The following is a 13,849-nucleotide window of genomic DNA, read 5'->3' on the forward strand; positions in this document are numbered from 1 at the left end:
AGGCCCAGCACTAGCAGCAGCCAGCCTAGATTCACGGCTTGGTTTTGCCTGGGAATCTCCAAGCCCAGCACAAGTAGCAGCCATCTTAGATTGCTTTATAGCTCAGGCAGGGTGGCCCTGAGCAAAATACAGGCGGGGGCTGAAGTTAGCCTCTACCACCTGGGAAACCCCAGGGCCAGTGCACCAGTGGAGAGCTACAGACCACTAAGAAGCACCACTACCCTGCTCCTGCACAGCTGATCCTCCACAAAAGATGGAGGTTGGTGTTCAGTGGTCACAGCCGATCCTTGCTACTGATTGGCCTGGGTAAATCCCTCCCATTGATCTGCCAACAACAACCAGAACTCAACTATAAGAGGAGAGTGTGCTCAACCCACACAAAGGGCACACCTTGAGTACCCAGTTTGGGTGATAGGGGAGGCTGTGCCACTGAACCCTACAGGACACCTACTATAATGGGCCATGCTATCAAAACATGGATCCAGAAAAGCTCTACTTAATATATAGAAACAAACACAGGAGGCTGCCAAAATGAGAAGACAAAGAAACATGGCCCAAATGAAAGAACAGATCAAAATTCCAGAAAAAGAGCTAAACAACATGGAGATACGCAATCTATCAGATGTGGAGTTCAAAACACTGGTTATAAGAATGCTCAAGGAACTTAGTGAGGACCTCAAGAGCATTAAAAAAGATCCCGTTGAAAACCAAGAATACACTAATTGAAATAAAGAACAATTTACAAGGAAACAACAGTATGGTAGATGAAGCCAAGAATCAAATCAATGATTTGGAACATAAGGAAGCAAACACAACTAATCAGAACAAGATGAAAAAAGAATCCCCCCAAAATGGGGATAGTATAAGCAGCCTCTGGGACAACTTCAAGAAGTTCAACATTCACATCATAAGAGTGCCAGAAGGAGGAAAGAACAAGATATTGGAAATCTATTTGAAAAAAATAATGAAAGAAAACATCCCTAATTTGGTGAAGGAAACAATCATGCAAGTCCAGGAAGTACAGAGAGTCCCAAATAAGAGGGATGCAAAGAGGCCCACTCCAAGGCACATCATAATTAAAACACCTGAGGTTAAAGACAAAGAGAGAATCTTAAAAGCAGCAAGAGAAAAGAATTTATTTACCTACAGGGGAGCTCCCATAAGACTGTCTGCTGATTTCTCAAAAGAAACTTTGAAGACTAGAAGGGATTGGCATGAAATAAATCATGAAAAGCAGGGACCTACAGCCAAGATTGCTCTACCCAGCAAAACTATCATTTAGAATCAAAGGGAGATAAAGAACTTTCCAGATGAGATAAAACTAAAGTTTAAAACCAAGATTATAAGAAATTTTAAAGGGACTTAAAGTTTAAGAAAAAGATAATCCAAATTATGAATAAAATGGCAAAAATATATATTATGAACAACTGAATCTAAAAAACAAACTAAAGAACAGAGACAGGCTCATGGATACATAGAGCCTTTTGATGGTTGCCAGATGGGAGCGGGGAGAGCATTAGGAAGTATAAATTGGTAGTTATAGAACAGTCATGGGAATGTACAGTGTAGGAAATGAAGTAGCCAAAGAATTTATACATATGACCATGGATATGAGCAATGGTGGGGGCACTGCCTGAGGAAGTGGGGCAGGGATATGCTGGATGGAGGAGACAAAGGGGGAAAATCAGGATAACTGTAATAGCATAATCAACAAAATATAATTTAAAAATAACAGCAGCATTAAGGACTCACTTGAGGTATGTGGTCATGTGTGGTTGTGTGCTTGCTTCTAGCCACATTAAGTTACATAAGAGCGGGTGTAAAGAAAGCAGCATTGGTTTAACTAGGGCTGTGGATTTCACCAAAGCAGCAAAGAGCAAGGGAGTGGATGCAAAGAAGAGATTAAAATGATTAACCATGGAATTTAGGCGGAATAAGAAAAGGAGTAAAAACATCAAGAGGTGAGTGGCAGGAAAGTAGGATGAATGAACGGTTTGGAAATTCCATCAGGGTCAAAAGATGGTTGGGGCTAGGATACTAACAAGGAGTGAACCACAAAAATAGGAAGTGGGGTCAAATAGTAGAATACATGAAATGGTAACTATGGAGGGACTGCAGTTATTGACAGTGCAAGAAGGTATCCCTATGGGAGTGATGGGCAAGGGTAGGGTAGATGGGAAGGACACTGGAAAAAAGGTCTAGGAAATGAGAGGCCAGTGTACTGGAAAGATCAGTTATGTATACTCTTATTAATTTTAATATAAAGATGGAGGTGATATTGGGGACAGAGGCAATGAGCTGAGAGCTAAAAATATTGAGAGACAAGGCTAGTGGTTGATAGCAATTGCATGGGGTAGTGGATTACATAATCTGCTGACATAACCTAACACTGAGGATTTTTAGTAAGAAGGGAGGGAGAACAGTCTGCAAACAGCAGAGATGCATGGCAGATACCTTTCCCACCTGTAAGAACAGGAATAAAAAGAGCTATGGAAAAAATAGCCAAACTGCACAGCGCAGAAAGTCAGGTTTCTGTAAGATCAGCAAAGTGAAGGGAATGTTTAAGCATAAATTGAGACTGGATTTGCAGATAATGGACTGTAAATTCTGGCAGGCACAGTACAAGAATATGAAGAGTTGGGAAGGGGTTAAAAAAAAAGAGACAAATATAGACCCACTTCAGAAATGGAGTGTGGGAAATGAAGGGTGACCTGGACGTCTGGAGGTTCTGCAGCTACTGACAACTTATTGAACACTACTGACTCCTGATATATCCATGTGTTTTTCTAAGAAATGGAAATTGCTGGGTCAAAATGTTTTTACTTTAAAATTAAAATGGCTGTACTGATTTATTCAATGTATGAGTTTTCCTACAACTTTGTACTTCCCTATAATGGGGTAGAATAATATTTTATGTTTATCGGCTAGCTGTATTTTCTCATCTGTGAATTTGCCCATTTAAAAAATTGAGTTGTCTTTTATGGTTTCGCAATGCTTAAAAATAATCTGTTTTCTACATTTATTCTGCTCTTAATGATTCATACAAATCAATGTTATAAATTCCTTTCAAATCATTCAAGGGCTCTTACTAAGGCAACACAGGCTCATTTGGTTATTTCTTCCTCAAATCCAGGTATTCTATTAGTTTCAGGAAGGTCTATGACTGCTTTTTCACTAAAATGGCTGAGCTGGTAGGGCCCACAAAGCAGAAAATGCTGTCTGGTCCTTTACAGAAAGTTTGTGGACTCCTCTATACCTCTTAGAGCCTTTTGACTGCTTCAGTTTCAAGAACACAACAGGTCCTCACCTTTACTGACATACTCTCAAGTGCTACCCCTAATCCCCTGAAATGCCCACACCAGTTTTCCCTCTCTGCTTGAAATCTATTACTAGCCTTTCTGGGTGCCACAGATTTATAACATAAAAGTTGTAACTATACTTTTTTGTTTATATTTTTTCTCTCTACTAGTATTTAAGTCTCTTGAGGACAAGGGACAATCCCAGCACTAATAAATGTTTGGTGAATGACTACATGGCACACAAAGTCTTAATTTGTCATCTTTCACAGTATTTTCCTGTTATCTAACCAAAATAAACTATATTATTACTTCATTAAGTATTTTTAAAAAACATTATTACTAATGGCAGCATAATGATCAATGTTTTATATTACTTTCTTTACAATTTCGGTGGAAACCATCTATTGCTAATAATACATATGCATCTATTTAGTACACTCATGATTTGCTGAAATATTTCTCTCCCCAATTCCTTCTTCAGGAAAGACAAAAACCATGGCATCTTGAACCTTCTGGGATCAACCTTTTCATCTATGACAGTAACTTCTGTATCTGAGGGTTAAGGGGCTCCACTGATAATTATTTTACTAATAGCTTCAGGGTACTTCAAAGTCAGTTATAAAAATGCAACTCAAATGTTTTTTGCTTTAGTTTTCAGTATAAACTTAATCTCCCACACTTTGTGAGTAAGCCTTATTTTCCTTATCTAGAACATCTTTGTTTATATCTCTATTATAAAGATTTTAGTTTACCTTGTCAGGGTCTTACTAAGTGTATTTTTCAGTTTAGTTGTTTAATGGACCTTTGTCATTGCTCTTATCCCCTAAATTTGATGGATTTGCTTTTTCTCCCCTATTTGTGTTGAGGTCATTACCAAGAGGGTTTCATCCATGCATGCTTGCTGTATGCATTCTAGAAACCAGCTTTTTATATTTGTTACCAATTATATCTTATCCAGGTAAGGATTTTTTTCCTTACATTCTAAAATGTAAATGGATATAGTTAAGCTCTGTCTGGGTTAACTAATTTATCCATTTATTACTTCCAGCTCAGTTTCACCATTTTAACAATGTGGTCTATGATCTACAGTTAAATTCATTATAAGAGTCCATATTTATTCAATGTGTATATATTCATTATACGGGTATGAATATGTATATTACATAAAACTTTATTAATGAAAGAACATGATCTTTGCAATAAGGCAGCTGTAGACTCAGATTCAGCCCTGAACATACTGAGACTTTGGGAAAAGTACTTACCTATCTATACTTCAGTTCTCCCATCATCAATAAAATGGAAGGAACTCCCATAGTGTAACACAGGGCTATGATAATGAGCACACCATATGTAAAAGTATGCTAAATGTCTACAAATACTGCCCAGGACACTACATGAAAAATATGTTAATTCACTCCCTCTTCCCTCCCGTCTCAAACAGTAAGAGTGATAAATGCCGTACTCCTCAAGTTATTCTACATCCATTATTAAATTCCCTTAAGTAAAAGAAATTTGGTATTATGAGCTTTGAAGGTCATATACTCTGACTCAATATTTTCACTTTGGGGAATCTATCTTAATGAAATAATCTAAAACACATTGTGTTTTTGTACAATACAGGGATGTTGTTGAAGTGTTTCTTATAGCTGCAAAAAATTTAGAAACTTGCTAACTATCCAACAGGAAAATGTTTATAATTATGAGAAATCACACAGATATTATGTGGTTATTTAAAGATGCTGACAAAATACTTCAATAGCATGAGAACATGCTTATTGTGCTAGGTGAAAAAAGCACAATACAAAATTATTTATATAGAAATGTCTTGGCTATATAAAAATCAAATAAGCTAAGAAAAAATATTGGAATGACATGCCCCAAAGAGTTTATAGAAGTTATTTCACAGTCCTGATATGAGTGATTATTATTTTTCTGGCTATTTTCTAAAATACCAATGATCATGACAATGATGATGATAATAGCAATTATTATTTGCAGAGTGTTTACCACATGGCAGGCGCAATTCAAAGAGCTTATTGTATTAACTAATTCAACCCTCAGAATATTATGAGAAAATTGAGGCACAGTGAGATTAAGTAGCTTACTCACAGTCACAAACATAATTAATTATGGAAGGAGCCAAATCTGACTCTGATTGTTTTGATTTCAAATATTTGCTCTGCCATTGGATGCTATTTTGAAATAAGATGCCACCATTTTTGTATGGGTTCTATCAACTCCATAAAACTCTAAGACAAATCTGTACCCCTATTTCCTGTTCCATATGTCAATTGTTGAGATTCTGGAACTCTAACATTCTTACTTATTATACCTACTCACAGTACTTCAAAGGACTCTAGTAAGGTGGTCTTGGAGCAACCAAACTGGCTTCTAGAAACTGTCCTACACTAATAACCATCCATATAACTACAAATCTGAATTTACCACCCTTGCAAACACGTTCCATTGTAAAATTTGCCCCTCTGCAATCCAGGAAACCACTCTGACCTGCCAACACTCACCATATTATTTACCATGGCACTGGCTGAATCGGACCAACTGAGAAAAATCCCCAACATCTGGAGAATTTTGCTGTTTCTGATCCTTCCCTTTTTTGTTAAGATTTTATTTATTCTTTTTTTTTTTAAGATTTTATTTATTTATTTTTAGAGAGGGAAGGGAGGGAGATAGAGAAAGAGAGAGAAACATCAATGTGCGGTTGCTGGGGGTTATGGCCTGCAACCCAGAAATGTACCCTGGCTGGGAATCGAACCTGGGACACTTTGGTTCCCAGCCCGTGCTCAATCCACTGAGCTACGCCAGCCAGGGCTTTATTTATTCATTTTTAGAGAGGGGAAGGGAGCAAGAAAGAGAGGGAGAAAATCATTGATGTGTGGTTGCCTCTCACGTGCCCCCCACTGGGGACCTGGCCTACAACCCAGGCATGTGCCCTACACTGGGAATTGAACTGGCAACCCTTTGGTTTGCAAGCTGGCAATCAGCCCACTGAGCCACACCAGCAAGGGCTGATCCTTCCTTTCTGAAGATGGCATTATTCTCCACTGTTTTTGAAAATGTCATCAGTAAATCAGTCACTTTGAGTCTCCTTTCTTACTCTTTTGCTAGTAAACCAAATTTTCTTTTTTGGTGTGGGGGGGACGAGATATTTTTGGCAACAATATATATTCAAATATAAATCCCATTTGGAAGAAACATTCATAATTTATACCTTGGACAATAAAAATAACTTCCACTTACTGCTGTGCTCCTCTGCAGTTTACATTTGATAATTTTTTCTTTACATATGTCACTTGGTTCAGCTTCCTTTATAACTAAATTTCTTTTCTTAAAAACAGTATTTGCAAAATCCAACATGGTTAAATGCAAGCCAATTCTTCTACATATAGTACATTTACATTTCAATGCAGTTCATTTACAGTATTTAGAAAAATTAAGTTTATGTGGCAGCTTTAACATTATATAAAGAAAAACTAGTCATAAAAACAAATACAATAACAAATGTTAACAGTGAAAATATTTACAATCAGAATGTTTACATTTTTACCAACATCTTATCCTGCCCACAATATGTAATGGTAATAAACTGGATTACTTTATTTTTATAGACTGAAATAGCAGTGGGCAGAATTTAATAATTCCCTGAATACCTAGGACGAAGATGTAACCACATCAAGCCTGATACAGGTGGGAGGCCTCTTTTAGGAAAAAGAAAAAGGGGCACTAATAGTTCATCAGGCTCACATTAAACTAACTGTTTCAATCTTCAAAATACTCGGTTTGTAAAATTACTATAGAGTATTAAAAAAACAGAGGTAAAAACCACACTGCCAAATGTCATGCATCCATGCATTACATATGCCAGGGAGTAAAAAAGAAAATCTGCACCTTTAAACTGTATTTCCCTTTTGCAGTTGCAAGTTTTCATCTTGCTGGAGCCATTCCTAAAGAAGAATGGGATGCAGTGCAGGGTAAAAGTGGAAAACTGATTCTTTCCCTGCTTCACTCAGGATAACTTATTTATCATTCCAACATGAAAGCTTTGGTATAAAAATAGGGAAACGTAAAATCCAAAAGGAACTTACCCTAAAAATTAGCAGATTGGGCCAGCCATTTTACAGCTTTACATTTTGGGATGTCTATTACACGATACAACTTGGATCTTAACATCTTTTCTTTAGGATATTAAAGAAGTAAGTACTATTTATGCATTCATCATCGAAGTCATCACTGTTTCAAAGCAGGATTGGTATTAAGCTTCTTAATACAACTGTCAAAAACAATTTGTGGATAACCTCCAACTTTAAATTTCTACATTTACATCTGCTGATGGACCGAAGTGATCAGCGATTACGATAACGGACAAACTGTAAGCAATCCTTGCAAAATCCAGTTGATTTTTAAAATCTGTAAACAAATAACAGGCGATCATTTTTAAAGGAAGAAGGCCATTCCCGAAACAGGTTGATTGTGGTAGCCGGTCTGCTCCTCAGCAGCTGTCCCCTGTTGCGTGTTCACGTGGGAGAAGTACAAAAGGGTAGAAGGGCAAAAAACAAACCCACGCAAAACCCATACAGTTATAAACATTAAAACTATGTAAACACGTGAGTAAAAAAGAAAATCTGCACTAGGAGGCCCCAAGGGGAAAGAACCGCCTGGAGAAAGCGATCAGCTAGCTGAGTGTGGAAGCGATGGTCTGTGAGGGCCTGGGACTCCCAGGCAGAAGGGGCCGGGCGGGGACAAAGACCGGCCACAGCGGCGCCGCTGGACAGTGCCCAGAACCAGCGGGCCAGCGGAAGCGACTGTGGCACCCAGGGTCCTCAAACACCGCCGTGTAATGGGCAAAGGCAAAAACTCTCCGGAGCTGACCCTCTCCTTCCGGCCGCCCTGAAGGGCCCCAGGCTGTGACTTAGGACGCCTGAAGAGCCGCCGCTCGCTCCCAGCCCCGGTTCCGCACAACGCGCGGGGTGGCAGCTGTTGGGCTTCGAACCGCGCAGCCGCCGCCGCCCGACTCCAAACGGTCGGGCGGGGACCTGGAGGGCGGCGAGTCAGGCGCCTCGCCCCGCCGCCTGTCAGCTAGCTTCAGAACTTACAGTCTCCGCACCCGCCCTCCAGCCGCACCCTCAGTCACCTACCCGGTCCCACACCATCCCAGAGGCCTCCGGCCTTGGGCCCTCTGCCGAAGCGGCGATGCCTCCTGCCCCGGGCCTGAAATGGCTGCGGAACAAAGAGAATCGGGGCTCCAGCGAGAGCCGGTCCGATTGGCCGGGGGGCGGAGCCCACCGCGGGAACATTCGGCGGCGGTCGCCTTGGCAACGGCAGCGGGACTGGGAAAACCTCTGCCCGGGCCTCACAGGCCCGCGGACTTGCACCCGGCGGCACCCGGCGGCGCGCGGCAGCGGTTTCTAAACCCGCGCTGCAGCGTCCTGCCTCTGGCCTCTGATCTCTGCCCGCCGCGGGCCTCACACGCTCGCGCCCCCTGCGGCCGGCGCTGGCCCGAGCCTCCGGCTCGCAGGGGGTGCCGCCAAGGGCGCTCTACTGCATGCACCGTGAGGCCTCGACCAAAATGGCCCTGTAACTGTGGTTGATGAGGGCTGCCCAGGACCCTCCTGGCATAGGACCCTAAGCCGTTCATAAATTCTATATCCCAGGATAACCTCCTAAGTGACAGCCCTGCCCGGGGAGCCCATCTCACACAGAACAAGCCCATATCCCACGAAAGTACAGTTCCAACATCGCTAGTAAAAAACAGTAATGGCTTCAGTGCATAGGGGTGGACAGCTGCCTACTAATATTGCATGAATGGCTTTTGAGTGTATGCTGTAGCTAGCATGTAAACTGCTATGTAGGTGACATTAAATGATTTATAAAATTAATTTTATGCCTTCAGGTGTGTATTAATATAAAACTGTAGTTTCTCGCTGCTAGAAATAACAAGTCCTCTTCTCCGTAACCAGCCACCATGAAAAATTAAAATGTTCTCTATTTTCCGAACAAAAAATAATTTAAAAAGGGAAAGATAGACTGTTTATAGTCAATCATAATTATGGTAATGAGTGAATACCCGTTTCCTTCCCCCACATTACTCATATATAAATTTACTATATATGAATATTTTTAAATTGCGTAAATAATCATTATTTCCTAAGATGATGATGATACTTGTGATTATATTCTTTCTTATATGATCGGTGTGTAAAAGTTCCGGCAATTTGAGTATCCTACTTGCAAGTGATGTATATATTATGTTATGAAAATATGTAGCAGTTGTTGCCTTCCAGGAATATTGTATGTGAAAGTGTTTCCACACTAGAAACATTTTCCACCAACACTAGAAAGTGTTTTTAAAATTTATACTGAGATAGCTTATTTTTAATAAAGTCATTAATAAATTTCATTTGCAAAAAGTTATTTTTCACACCAACTAATTTATCTAATGTAAATTTTAAGTATAAAAGGATAATTTTTATCATTAGGAAATTGAACATAGCAAGAAAAATATTTCAAAAAACTAAAATACTTATGATTTCAACATTTTGTAATGTTAATTTGACAGCAAATGGATACAGTAGTGTATGTCAAAAAGAGCCCCTCACCCCACCACCAATAGGAATAGATTACTAAGAAAAAAAATAAGACAATGTAAACCCTCCTAAATTGTAGGTTAGTGTAGCTGCAGGAAGTTTATATCCACATAACAAAATGGACTTATTTCTGCATTTGAAAAGTTTCATCCTGGAATAAGGAGCCTCTGATCTGTATAAATCAAGGAATGTCTGATATCTACATTCTACTTTGTTAATGAAAAATAATAGGAATACTTTGCAAATGTAAGGAACTACTGACTAAGCAAATTAATAAGGAATTTACCTGATCAATAGTTTGAAATCATTGAAGTGGATTGAAAATAAGTATTATTTACTATATGTAAGAGGATTTACTGGCCAAAGCTTTTGAAAGAAAAAGATTTTGATTATCAGATGTCGTGAAGTTGAGATTAGTCAACTCGAGTGAAAGTAAATTGAAATTTTAGTATAAAATAGTTCTGCATTAAATAAAGAGGTGCTTAGACATGTAGACTTTGTCTCCATCTTCTCAGTTAAATTAAAAGTACATATTTTAAACAGTAAATCTTAGCATCGACAAGGATTTATTAACACAGTAGCTTATTTTATTTTAATTTTTCTCTTATTTGTTTTCTGTTTGCACAGTTTGCACATAAAATAGCAGCCACCCAGGAATGTTTTCTCTTTATATCCAAATACAGTATAGCAATGTTCGTATGGTACAACTTTGAAGAATTGCCAGTATTTTAAAATAACATATACTGAAATTAAAAATAGTAAATAAACTTTGATTTTAATCTCAAAATCTATTACAGATATCTCATATTTTGCATTTCTGCATTAAAATTTTTTCTTAGGTGAAAAAATTGACTGAGATACAAATAAAAGAATGGTAGAAGTTACAAAATAACAGTAAAGGAGAAAACATACCTATAAACTTTTACCTTGGGAGGAAAAGATGCTTACTCTGTCAGATGCAGCATCATCAAAACAAGCATGGAGCTGGGGGCAGAGGACCTGTATGCAGATGCTGGCTTTACCACTTATGAATGCTTTCAGTTCAGTCCTTCCGAGCTTCACTTCCCTTGTCTTAAACAGGATTAACTATGATAAAGAATAGTAAAAGCTCATTAGCAGAGCACCTGGCAGATAGTTAGAGGGCAATGAAAGTATTATTAGATATCAGTATATATAAAAGAACAGATGTTTGAGAAGGAATGGTTATTACAAATAATAAGCCTAGAAACCCAAAACTTGTTAAATGAATATCTTTAATAGGCAGTTGTTGATAAATATATAGAAACTCAGTAAGAGAAGTGAAATAAACTTTTAGATACAAGAAACTTCTAAAATGAGTATTCAGAGAAGTATTGTCTCCCATCTTATATGTATAGAAAGATGTGGGAATTTTCATTACATTGTTTAACACTTGACAGTTTAAGGAATTGCCTTTCATCAAAACATCTTCAGATTGGCATTAAGGAAAAATCACATTAAAAAGGAATTATTTAGAAGAATTTAATTCAAATTTTGAAAGAGGATAGTTATTGTCAATATTCAGAAATGGGTAAATAATCTATAGGCATTTCTAATTTAAAGCAAACCCAATATATAGTTTGAATGTACAAAAAAGATAACTTGCATTATTATTTAATGGGAAAGAGTTAACTTCATAATTCCTTTAACTGTTAATATCTCCTAGTGATTAAAATATAATTCTGTTTACAAAAGGGTCTACTTAGACTTCTACTTCTGGTAAGATGGAATAGACCTATTTTTCCCTATTCTTCCCCCTAAGTACAACAAAAAACCCCCTGAACATTACATGTAAAACAAATATAAAGAAACTCTAAAAGGTGAAGGAAGACAGACCAGCTAGGGCCCCTGAGACCCAAGGAACAACATGATGGTTAATTCCCTGGGTTTTCTTTTTGCCTCACATATCCCAGACCTACCTAAAACTGAAGAAGCTGGTGACCTGGAAATGCCAGTGGTACAGACAAAACAACGACAACATCCCCAACATTGCTCTCCCTAGCTGATGGACCAGGAAAGGAACAGGAGAGCAGACAGAAAACATTTAGACAATAACTGTTCTCCTCCAGCCAGAAACTATAGAAAAAAATAGTGACACCCCTACAGAGTGGGGGAAAATATTTGCATAGGCCTAGTGGAGAGCCTAGACTTCTAACTGTAATGAGGCTGTTATATAGTGCCCCAACCCTTTCTCTCCTCCTCTGCTGTCAGAGAACGTTAAGTAGGGAGCCAACACTTTCATTTACACTGCCCAGTAAGAAAAGCCTCTCATCTTGGGTGTCAGTGGAGGCCAAGTAGAGAACTTGGACTTCTCCCCCAACTTGACAGCAGTGAGTGATTCCTGTTCCCCACTATCACTTTCTCCTCCAGTGCTGGGTCAGAAAATCCAGCTAAAATAGAAGTTTTAAATAAGATCTAAAGTTTCCCAGCATGCTACTCCAAATGTTTAGATTTCACTTAAAAATTGCTCATTATATCAAGAACCAGGAAGACCTCAAAGTATATAAAAAAGTTGATTAATAGATGACAAAACCAAGATGATAGAGATATAAGAATTATCGGACAAAGATTTTAAAGCAGACATAAAAATGTTTCAGTGAGCACTGGATTACAAAAACACTGGAAACAAAGGAAAAAATAGAAAGTCTCAGCAAAGAAATAGAAGATGCAAAGAACCAAGCAGAAAATTTAGAACTAAAAAATATAATAATTAAAAAAAAAACCCTAAGTGGGTAGCTTCAACAATACAATAGAGGAAAGAATCAGTAAACTTGTCTAGAGATCGATAGAAATTACCCAGCCTAACAATAGAGAGAAAACAGATTGGAAAACAGTCTCTTGGAGCTAGTTGAGTGACAAAGATCTAACATTCATGTCATCAGAATCCTAGAAGGAGAAAGAGGGAGGGACCAAAAAAGACTCAAGGAAATAATGGCTGAAAACTTCTGAAATTTGATGAAAGATGTAAACCTACAGATTTAAGAAGTTGAGAAAATTCTCAACAAAGGCATCAAAACAATTAAATGGAGGTAAGAGTTTTCAACATATAGTGCTAGGACAACTGAGCATCCACATGCAAAAGAATAAAGTTGGACCCCTACTTCATATCATATATACAAAAATTAACTCAAAAAGTATCATAGAACTAAATGTAAGATCTAAAGCTATACAATTCTTAGAAGAAAATGTGAAAGTAAATCTTTGTGGCCTTGAGTTAGGAAAAGACTTCTTAGATATGACATTGAAAGCACAAAAGAGGCAAGCATTCTTGACTCTCAATAATAAAAACACAAATAACCTAATTAAAAATGGGCAAAGAATCTGTATAGACATTACTTTAAAGAAGACGTATAAATGGCCAATAGGCAAATGAAAATATGCTCAACACCATTAGCATTGGGGAAATGTGAATCAATACAGTGAGATACCACTTCACACCTACTAGGATAGCTATAATAAGGAGAGATAAGAACAAGTGGCAATGTAACATGGTGCAGCCAAGGGGAGCCCCCAAATAGGGACTTGTTATAGGGTCCAGAACTCAGGGTGTCCAGGAGATATTAGGAAAAAAAATATATAGGACGTCCTCACCCCCACAAGTCTGAGCTGGGGGATGGGACAACATGGAGCATACAGTAACTTACCATAACTTACCCAACATGAAATAGATAATATGAATAGCCCTGTAACTATTAAGGAAATCAAATCCATAGTTTTAAAAATCCCCCCAACTATATCTGCAGGCCCAGGTTGTTTCATTGGAGAATTCCACCAAACTTTTGAAGAATTAATACCAATTATGCACAACCTCTTCTAGAAAAATAGAAAAGATGGGAACACTTCCCAATTAACTTTATTTAGTTCCTCTTACCCTGATTCCAAAACCACACAAAGGTAGTATAAAAAGGTAAACTGCAAATCATTGTCTCT

The 13,849-nt window shown here is 38.2% G+C and overlaps 1 protein-coding gene across 3 annotated transcripts in view; it reads right to left on the reverse strand.

The window, feature by feature from the left end:
- Positions 1–10,911, reverse strand: part of TNPO1 (transportin 1) — a 94,507-nt gene extending 83,596 nt beyond the window's left edge. For 2 of the 3 annotated variants that reach the window (XR_006786722.1, XM_045847745.1), the window contains exon 1: positions 8,453–8,586. Coding sequence is in view for 1 of the 3 variants with exons in the window: in XM_045847745.1 (XP_045703701.1) it covers positions 8,453–8,467 (15 nt within the window). In the remaining 2 variants the exon portion in view is untranslated. Of the gene's footprint in view, positions 1–8,452; positions 8,587–10,813 lie in introns of those variants that run through there. The other variant, XM_045847747.1, reaches the window with a different exon arrangement.
- Positions 10,912–13,849: the final 2,938 nt, after the last annotated feature.

The sequence above is a fragment of the Phyllostomus hastatus genome, unplaced genomic scaffold, assembly GCF_019186645.2.
Source record: "Phyllostomus hastatus isolate PE091 unplaced genomic scaffold, TTU_PhHast_1.1 phas_contig_58, whole genome shotgun sequence".
Classification (NCBI taxonomy): Eukaryota; Metazoa; Chordata; class Mammalia; order Chiroptera; family Phyllostomidae; genus Phyllostomus; species Phyllostomus hastatus.